The 10,624-nt window shown below is 40.8% G+C and overlaps 1 protein-coding gene across 1 annotated transcript; it reads right to left on the bottom strand.

Annotated features, from left to right (window-relative positions):
- Nucleotides 1-3,481: 3,481 nt before the first annotated feature.
- LOC109483887 (paired mesoderm homeobox protein 2-like) lies at nucleotides 3,482-9,684 on the bottom strand. The gene is made up of 3 exons (XM_019787028.1): nucleotides 9,549-9,684; nucleotides 5,217-5,422; nucleotides 3,482-4,016 (listed from the first exon to the last, which is right to left on the bottom strand). Exons 1-3 carry the CDS (start codon nucleotides 9,682-9,684, stop codon nucleotides 3,627-3,629), a joined length of 732 nt encoding a protein of 243 aa, XP_019642587.1. The 3' UTR covers nucleotides 3,482-3,626.
- Nucleotides 9,685-10,624: the final 940 nt, after the last annotated feature.

Genomic DNA, 10,624 nt, shown 5'->3' with positions numbered 1-10,624 from the left:
ATTGATGCAGATACAGAAGCTGGTGTGTTACGCCGAAGGGCGGTCATACCGGCTATATCGATACAGACACAGAAGCTGGTGTGTTACGCCGAAGGGCGATTATACCGGCTATACCGATACAGATACAGAACACCCCCACCCCCCGTACCAGAGGTGTTCAGGCCAGGTGTTTCCTGTATTGTCCTTCACACATTGACGCCCCAGACCGCATGCGACAGTCGAGTCATTAATTGGAAAGTTAAACACCTGCCATGGTCTGTAAATACGGGGCGCCGATACCCGTGACCAATCGTTCTGTACAACTGCGCTAATTAGAAGTAAACATAAGGCCACAGCAAGTAATTTTTATGGATGCCATCGACGCGAGCATTAATTTTTGGCTGATTTCAGAAAAAAAAAGAAATTTTGTTGCCTTATGACAGTGGTCACCATGCCGAAAATGGGCAAAGATGTCTGCTGCTATGCCGGAAGGTGGATGGCAGATAACTATGACGAGGGGAGACAAGACTCTGATTTAAGTTGTTTCTTATTTTGATGCAGTGATATGTGATGCTGGCTGGATATGTGATGTTCCCACTGAATAAAAACCATTTGTACAATAATTGAGTCAAAATTCTACAATGTAGGAACCTTGTTTTTTTTTGGCCCGCCTTGTATTTTTGTCGCCCGCTCGCATTAAATTTGGAGTCTGCGGGGGATGTCATCCATAACATTTACTTGCTGTGGCCTAAAGGAGAAGGAAGCTTTCCACCCATTTAGTGTCGAACTCAAGTGTTGGTGACATTCTAAAAGATTGGGAAAAGGTGGCCTCCTAGCTTCGTAGACTTGTGCGGCAGCGGCGTTACTTTTTGGGGTGGGGGTGGGGGGTTAGGGGCGTATACCCAGGGAGCCACCCTTCCCCCCAAAATAATATAGGCGAACCATAGGCGGAAGGTGTAGCCTGAAAATGTGAGAAAAATTCAGTCAGCGAAAAAAAATTATGCATATGATTTTAAAAAAAGGATACTGTAGCATCTATGTAAAGCTGCGGTCACGTTTCTAAAGCGGGGCCCGTCCGGGCTGTTTCGATTAACCAAAAATCAACAATTTATATTAAAAATAAACGTAAATAGTTCCCATTATTAATTTTTTCAACTTCCTTTGGTGCTCTGTAGTATTTTATATCACAATTTTCGTCCTACAAGACTGCCCGGTCGGGCCCCGGTTTGGAAATGTGACCTCAGCATAACATAAATACATTTCTTTGTCTATCACTATGCTTTGACAAGTGTCGGGAAAGATTTGCACAACTTTTCTGCGTTGGTTTTGGAACGTTTAATGTCCCTATATGCTATAAAATATACCCTGTTCTAGTAACTACATATCACAATGCTCAGACAGCAAAATTTGCTATATATACATAGTACATCAAACATCAAGTCATGAGTGTGAATACGATTCGCACCCGTATAATACAATGACACATGATATCTGCTATCTGAAAGTTTTTAGAGTTAGACATTTACAACAAGTTTTAGCTGGCGTGATATTGTCCTTGTTAACGATCACGATAATTGACAATAGCGTTATTCCTCTTCCAATATGGTGTTTGCCTGAATGTCAGACCCTGAAGTACGTCGAGGAAGGTTAGCCATCCAGGCAATAAGATACGTCAAAAGCAGTTACTCAAGCAACTGGACATGATTTTGGAAACGGTCAGACGTTTCAGGTAGCATCCACTACCTTACTACCTTTCGTCAGTGTCGCTGTGAAGCCAGTATCACTGACGAAAGCAAGTGGACACTACCTGAAACGTCTGGCCGTTTCTAAAAATCATACAACTTGCTTGAGTAACTATTTTCATGCCCGTGGCCAGGATTTTGAATGGGGGGGGGTTCGCTTCTCAGTGCGTGAGGGACCAGCGAGCGCCGAGGGCGCGAGGTTCCTAGGGGGTCCGGGAGTATACTCCCCCGGAAAATTTACAAAAATGAACCTTGTGAAATGGCATTTCCTGCGTTTTTGAGAGGATTTCAAAGAAAAAAATTCAGAGATAACTTTTTATTCAATGACAAAGTAGGCAGTTTTTATACAATTCCAGCCCCGCTGGTGATACGAATCAGTCCATCTAAAGAAAAATCTGGGACCTTTAGATAAAAAGTGGACCAAAAAGTGGACCTTTGAGCCTTGTGTGTGTGTGTGGGGGGGGATCGGAACCCCCCTGGCTACGGACATGGTTTTTGGCTTGTCTGGTGTTTCTACTCAAGTGCGACCCATGAATAGCGTCGACAGGTACACGGGCTATTAATGGAAAAGGTAAACACATCAATGTCCTCCGGTTACAGCGATCATGTAATAGTTACAGCTACTGAACCGAGCGTACAACGGCTTTCTCTGTGACCACCTCACTAGTACAACAACAGAAGGTGATCAAATACCTCACGCGTAGAGACTGGAGACGGGAAACCTGTCTGCATGTAACATTTGAACAAGTGACAGTGATTTAACCTCCTTCGCATACTTGTAGGTAGGCGGCGGTATAATTTTTTGGCGGGGAGCGACGCGAGTTATGCCGCGGAGGGACGGTTTTGCCGCCGAGGGAGTTTGCCGGGGAGAGACGGTTTCGTCACCTAACAATTGTAATTAGATACGCCAAAAGCAACTGAATATGATTTTGGAAACGGCCAGACGTTTCAAGAAATGACCACCACAAGGAAGGATTGGCCCCACAAGTCTGCAAAGGAGGCTAATGATGAGGTCACATTTCAAAACCGGGGCCCGGCCGGGCTGTTTCGAATAACAAAAAATCAAGAATTTATATCAATAATATACGCAAATAGTTCCCATTATCATATTGACCTGTGTGGCAAAAATGTGTAATAAAGGTCGTCATTCATTATCAATTTCTTAAAACTTTTTTGTGCTCTGATGTCTTTTATATTATACTTTTCGTTCCCGGCCGGGCCCCGGTTTGGAAATGTGACCTCAGCATAACAGCGACCACATATAAAGGCTCTTTTCTTTGTGTACAAACAAGAAAATACATTACCATCACCGATAAGCTGCTTTTCTCGGACATCCAAGACGAGATTCTCACTATAAAAACTCCATTCTCACAATGGCTTTACTTTCCGACCCTGACTATGATTTTGCAACACAATGAAAACTTAAAGGCTAGAATCGTCTCCGTGTTCTATTCGAATTCGTATCTAGAACCCACGTTCTATTTTTTACTAGAACCCTTGTTCTATTCGTCTCTAGAACCCGTGTTCTATTCGTCTCTAGAACCAGTGTTCTATTTGTCCCTAGAACCCGTGTTCTATTTGTTCTAGAACCCGTGTTCTATTCGTCTCTAGAATCCGTGTTCTATTCGTGTCTAGAATCCGTGTTCTATTCGAATTCGCCTCTAGAACCCGTGTTCTATTGGTCTCTAGAACCCGTGTTCTATTCGAATTCGTCTCTTGAACCCGTGTTCTAGAGCTAGCAACTGTACTCTTCTCGTCTGTAGAACCCGTGTTCTATTCGTCTCTAGAACCCGTGTTCTAGAGCTAGCAACTGTACTCTTCTCGTCTGTAGAACCCGTGTTCTATTCGTCTCTAGAACCCGTGTTCTAGAGCTAGAACCTGTATTCTTCTCGTCTGTTCTGTGTTCTAGTCGTCTCTCTCCCCGGCGGCGTACACGGGTGACACCCCGGCCATCTTCAGGCTCTCCATGTGCTCCTTCGCCTTCAGCCTCAGCGTCGCGATGGAGGAGGACCTCCGCTCCTCCAGTGACGTCTGCCGCCCGCTTCCTCCGTCGCTCCCGGTGAGACACATGGGCGGGCTGCGGACGATGGGCGGGAGGACGGGCGGGAGGACGGTGATGAAGGGGGCGGACACGGCACGCCGGGGGCAGGCGTTGTCCGTACTGACGACCGAGGTGGGGATGCTGGTGGTGCTGAGCTGGATCGGGCTGGCGCCGTTGTCCCGCAGCTTGCTTCTCTCCTGCTCCTTAGCGCGCTCCTGTTTCCTCCACTTGGCGCGCCGGTTCTGGAACCAAACCTGGGAGAAACATCGTGGACGTCGATTATGCTGAGGTCACATTTTCAAACCGGGGCCCGGTCGGACAGTCTTATGGACCGCCCGGCTGGGCCCCGGTAAGTATGATATAAAAGACAACAAAGCCAAAAAAAATATAAAAAAATAATATCGGGAACTATTTGCGTATATTATTGATATAAATTCTTGATTCCCGGTTTAGAAATGCGACGTACCATAATGTAATGGGTATATTCATCCAGTGATTAACAGTATTCAACATCATGACTAACAGTAGATGAACAATAGTATACAGTACTGTTTCAATGCAAAGACTTTTAGTATTTAGTGCTAGAGTGTAGCATTTCGTAAGGATCTCGCGGGCACACACACACGTACGTAGCCTGTGTATACACAAGCTCTCGGCTGGAGGTTAATGACCCCACGCCAGGAGCGCGATTTAGTCAGGCTAACACACACGAATTTCGTCCTTATTACATAGGATTTTCAAGTACAGATCGCATTAAAACACTAATTTGTTACGTACACTCCTCGTAACATGGTTTAACTCACTTTAAAACATTTAGAAAAGCATTACACAATTAAATCTGTACATTGTATGTAATTAACAAGTGCGTGTAGCTAAGTGCTAATGGTATAACTGATAAATTGTCTTGTCGTAGAGACGAAATGCACAATGAAGGAAAGAATTACTAAGTCTCTTAGTCCGGGTTTTAGGCCATACCGACTTCATTTTATGGATGACATCCGCGAGTGCATTGATTTTCGCCTGTTCTAAAAAAAAAAAAAAGATCACGTCCTCTGAGCATCTGGCCTGGGTAGTCCATGGTGGTTAGCGACAATACGGAGCCGGTGGTAACTCTGGGGGACGGCACCCAGGCTGCCGAAGCTTCACGACTCAAGATCTCAGTAAATCCCGCAAAAAGCCAGCATGTGCCGGCTTGCCGTATACGTCGCTATGTATCTACGCAAATTCACAATATCAGCTTTGTATTCCTGTGGTTAAATAGCGTTTTTTTTTAATTTTTGGCCGGAAATTTTTGTTCGCCCGCGCGCACTAGTTTGGGGGTCTCCATAGGATGTCATCCGTAGAATTAAGGCGGTGTGGCCTAGGTTTTAGGTACAGTGATTATGCCAGAGTTTCCGAGTGTGCGTCCCGTGACACCCGGCCTACAAGAACATTTAGAAGTATATATACCTCACCTGTACCCGTGACTCCATGAGGTCCAGTCTAAGAGCCAGCGCCTCTCTCATGAAGATGTCCGGGTAGTGGGTCGTTTCGAATGCTCGCTCCAGGGCCTCCAGCTGCCAGCTCGTGAAGTTGGTGCGCACGCGCATGCGCCGGGGTTTTCGCCGCGGCGGCACAGCTGACGTAGGGTAGATCTGCGCAGGCGCAGTGTTGACAACATCTGGAACAAAAATTTTAACTAAGTACAGAAAGATTTTTTTATCAAACTTCATTATCATTCACAGTACAACAGTAAAAAAAACCCATAGTAGATACATAATGATACATAAGAAACAAAATATTGATTTTTATACTTGCAATTGTTCGTCGTGTTCTATTTCAAAACGTTTGTTTAGTCTGTTTTTAAAAAGTGTAAAGTTGAGATTTTTGATGAAATATATGTATATCCAGTATTTAGCAACAAGAATACTAAATGAAAGTGTACTAACATAGTGTGGATTTTCAACTATACCGTATACAATCATGTTTTCGTCTAGAAAGTATAGAAAGATTGACCAACTTACGAACACTGTAAACCTCGTCATAAGAATGACTCTATCTATATTGTAGCTTACATTTAGAACCTTTGCTACCTACAAATGTATTCATTGTCATTGTATACTAGTATATTTATGATATTTGAGAAACCTAATGTTTTGAACGTTGCGACGTCGTGATTTCATAAACATTTGCATATTCTATGTTCACGCAATCTGACATACCCCGTGGCCTAACATTGTGCTGTTTTTACTTGTACTTGTGAATAAATCATTGATTTATTGATTAATTGATTGATTCAACCAATAATTGCATCCGTCAAATCTAATCATGCAACCTAAATCATACTCGATATTTAATACCAGGCCTCGTACATAAAAAAAAGAGAATAAAACAAATCAAACGCTTGAACAAATAAATGCTGTTCATTTCGCCGTCCGAGTGCCCTTATATTTTGGGGTAACCAAATAGCTGAATAGCTGACACTCTAACTCCTGTAATATTGTGCCCATTTTTAATGTCTTTCGTTAGCGAATCTAAGTCGCTTTTCAACCAGACAAAATATAAGTACCATAGTTTCCCTCGATGGAAAATCCAAGCACATTAAATAAAACAAGAGTTTCCAGGAATTCAGATTTACCGACCTGTTTCGTACGGTACGTGCCAGACGCATTTGTCTGAAATTGCTCATATGTATAAAACACACGAGCCTTTGTTCTTGAATACAAGCGAATTTGCTGCACAAAAAAACGACATTCATTATATTTTTATCACATGTTTCACAGATTAGTCTACGACGTACATGCATTGTGCTGGTTCGTAAACATAGAGAAAAAAGATACACTTTCTAGAGGTAACTATACAAATATTCCAACATATTTCAAAGGACGTACAATTCAATAGTTTGGTATGTCCTGATTTTCAATGAACCTCAACTAAAGCGCAGTTTTCCCCTAACATCCATTTTTAAAACGAAAAATCTACGTCGTATGTATCGCTTTTGACTTTCAGTTGTTTTTTCTATGTCCGTGTCACTAAAATGCAGGTATCTTCGTGTTTATCTATTGATATGTGCCTAATGATCCAGAAAACCGCAAATAACGAATAGAAAATTTATGTCTACATATTTTACAGTAACTCTAGCGTTTCTGATGATTTTTGTGGTCATTAAATAGACCTTCTGATATACATTATTAGTCCACAATCTTGTACTATGTTTGGAAAATAACACATGATAAAACACGTAACACATAGGCAATTGTCTGTTCGTGTTCATTTATTGTGATATGCCTGATGATCGGGAAAAAGGCAACTAACACATAGAAAATTTATGTCTACATATTTTATACAGTAACTCCAGCGTTTCTGACGGTTTTTGTGGTCATTAAATAGACCTTCTGATATACATATTAGTCGACAATCTTGTACTATGTTCGGAAAATAACACATGATAAAAAACATAGGAAAATGTCTGTTCGTGTTCATTTATTGTAATATGCCTGATGTTTGGAAAACCGCAACTAACACATAGAAAATTTAAGTTCACATATTTTTACAGTAACTCTAACGTTTCTGATAATGTTTTGGTCAATAACTAGACCTTTTGATATGAATTATTAGACGACAAGCTTGTACCATGTTTGGAAAATAGCACATAGCATAATAACACAAAAACAGTATGGCGGCTGCTCTCTCTATCTCTCTATATATCTACAGCAGACAAAGAGAGTCACGAAGCCTAGGAGATACATGTAAGACTGCTATGTGAAATATTCCCACAGAACTAGGGCACTGTTGGGCATTATATCTCCCGATTATTTGTTCATTTTGTCGTAGATCGTAGTTTATATAGTAATGATAGAAATGATCTTTTTAGACATATTACAAGTACGTTTCCATATATCCTTCCAATACTTGACTGATAATGAAAAATACATCTTTCTTATGCGCTTTGATCATACTGTATTAAACAAACCCTTTTCAAATTATATTTTTAACATCACAAAGAAACGAGAAGAAGTCGAACCTCTGTATTTGAGTAGTTTTAGAGCTGTTATTATTAGGTTATTATTATTATTATTATTATTTTCTATCAGTCGTTCATACAACATGTACGCAAATATAGTTACTGGTCTTCGTTTCTCTTGGCAACATTTTTGCTAAATTATTTTGAAAAACAGCCCTTTCTACTAAACTGTTATTTAAAGATACAGCATTGTCAAGGAACCTAGATTCCTCGATCAAGTGAGCCAGTTAAGCTATTGTAAAAACGAATGCCGCATAGAATCGTTCTATTGTCACTGATTTAGCGTTTGTGATAAAAATATAGGACAGAGCCTCATATAGACCTTTTTTATGCATTGTCAGAAAAGGGTATTTTTATATACGTTGCTAGAAGGAAGATAAATTTAGCAGAAGACTCTACATATGTTGGAATGGCATACCTGTAACAAGCTTCCATAATTCATGACAATATCGGATATAAATCTACTTCTTTTCATGAAAAAAAAAAACAAGGTGTCTTTTAGACATCTCTAAATTGCTTGTCATATGGATCTTTTTATGCATTGTCAGAAACGGGTATTTTTTTATACGTTGCTAGAAGGAAGATAAATTTAGCAGAAGACCCTATAGTAAAATGACATAACTGTTACAAGCTTCCACAATTCATGACAATGTCAGTCATAAATCTACTTCTCTTCATAAAAAACAAGGTGTCTTTGAGACATCTCTAAATTGTCTGTCATATGGACCTTTTCATGCATTGTCAGAAACAGGTATTTTTATATACGTTGCTAGAAGGAAGATAAATTCAGCAGAAGACCCTATAGTAAAATGACATTACTGTTACAAGCTTCCACAATCCTGACAATATCAGACATAAATCCACTTTTCTTCATGAAAAAAAACAAGGTGTCTTTTAGACATCTCTAAATTGTCTGTCATATGGATCTTTTCATGCATTGTCAGAAACGGGTATTTTCATACGTTGCTAGAAGGAAGATAAATTTAGCAGAAGACCCTATAGTAAAATGACATAACTGTTACAAGCTTTCACAATTCATGACAATATCAGACATAAATCTACTTCTTTTTATGAAAAACCAAGGTGTCTTTGAATCATCTCTAAATTATTTGTCATGTAACGAAGAAGATTACCTAGATGTAGTGGAAGGAAAACTATGAAATGATCATGTGAATTATGAGATTGAAAACGAGAGTCATTTTATTGTGGACTGTACTCTATATAATAATGAAAGATTCTCTTCAATTATATAAAAGATTATTTCCCTAGTTTTAGAATACAAGATACGAAAGACAAATTCACATTTCTCATGAAACTCGATAATCCTCGTACTATAAGCTCCATATGTTCATACATGTACAACTGTCTTAAGAAGTGAGAAGGAGCAGAACCTGTATATATGTAGTTTTACTATAGATATATCTACCATCGCTACTTGCCGTGACCTGTACTTAGTTCGCAATGAGCAAAAATGTACAATAAAGGTCTTTCATTCTCCCAATTTAAGTATTTGAATAGTATACAGAAATTTATATTCCTTGTAGTCTTTAACAAACCTGCTCTAACTACTCATACTGCCAACTACATTTATAAGATTACCAGAAAGCGAGAGGAAGTTGAAAGTACTTGTGTACTATGGCATTTTTATTATCAACATTGATGTACTTTGTCAATATGTGAACTGTCTTTAGCCCAGTGGGGCAAATTGTACAATAAAGGTCTTCATTCATTCATTCATTATGTTCAATACTGGTAATTGAGCATAGGAAGAAAAGCCGCCAACCTTTTTGTTCGTTGGGAGACATGGTCTGCCGATCCGAGTCACTCCCGGCCTCGGCGTCCCCTGCCTTCTCCTCCGAGGACGACTCTTGCTTCTTCTCGGTCTTCAGGCCCAGGATTCCCTCGATGGTGTACGACATGCCGTTTTGTTTTTCTCTCTCAGCTTCTCAGTCACGGAAAAAAATATTCTCAGGTTCCCGAGTAGAAGAAAATGATGTTGCCACACAGTTTGTCTTTGTATGAACGTGTCGTCGATTCGACTATCGTTTTGCTTTCAACTTTTACTGCATAAAAAAAAATCCGCACACGACTGAGGAACGATACAAAAATCAGAGCTCTAGAGGAATAGAATCGATATAGATTGACAAAACTTCGAGCACGGAGTTTGGTCAGAGAGGATTGGAAAACCACGAATCGGACGATTTTAACGTCGATTGTAGCTAAGTCGGTACGGCCACCATACACACGACTTCCCTCCAAAGTCCTCACTAGTGGAGAGCCTGCGGAAGCTATTTATATGATAGGCCGCCGCGGCGGGGACTTGTTAATTTGTATGATGCTATTAACGGCAAATCGCGGGGCGGGAATATACATTACCTGAACAAGCGGCATAATGGGTTTTCTGCGGGGCTGAGTACCCTAAATGATCGTCGTTTCCCACCTCATTGATTCCAGCAAGAAAGGGCTCCCTACAAAGCAGAGGGTCTGTGTGGGGGTTATCGACATGCCTCTGGTCGTAAATGAGCGATAGCTAAACCCCTCGGCGTTTAGAACGCAATGAGAATACCCTGAAACAAGTAGAACGGTAGAGGGATCGTGTGGCGTAGCGGAGAGTGCTTGACTCAGAACCAAGAGGTCCAGGGTTCGAGTCCTGACATGCCCTTGGGTAAGGCACTTTACACGACTTTCCTCACTTCACTCAGGTGGAAATGAGTATTGTCATGTCCTGTATTTGTACTCTGTGTTGGTGGCGGCATAAGTTGATATAACTTGAGTGTGCCGTGGCCATGTTTGGTAATGAAACGTTGAAATATATTTAAAAAAAACGCACATTATGTATAATCTCCAAGCAGATGTTAA

This window comes from Branchiostoma belcheri, unplaced genomic scaffold, assembly GCF_001625305.1.
Source record: "Branchiostoma belcheri isolate BF01 breed outbred unplaced genomic scaffold, Haploidv18h27 scaffold67, whole genome shotgun sequence".
NCBI lineage: Eukaryota > Metazoa > Chordata > Leptocardii > Amphioxiformes > Branchiostomatidae > Branchiostoma > Branchiostoma belcheri.
This window is presented reverse-complemented; position numbering and strand designations above follow the sequence as displayed.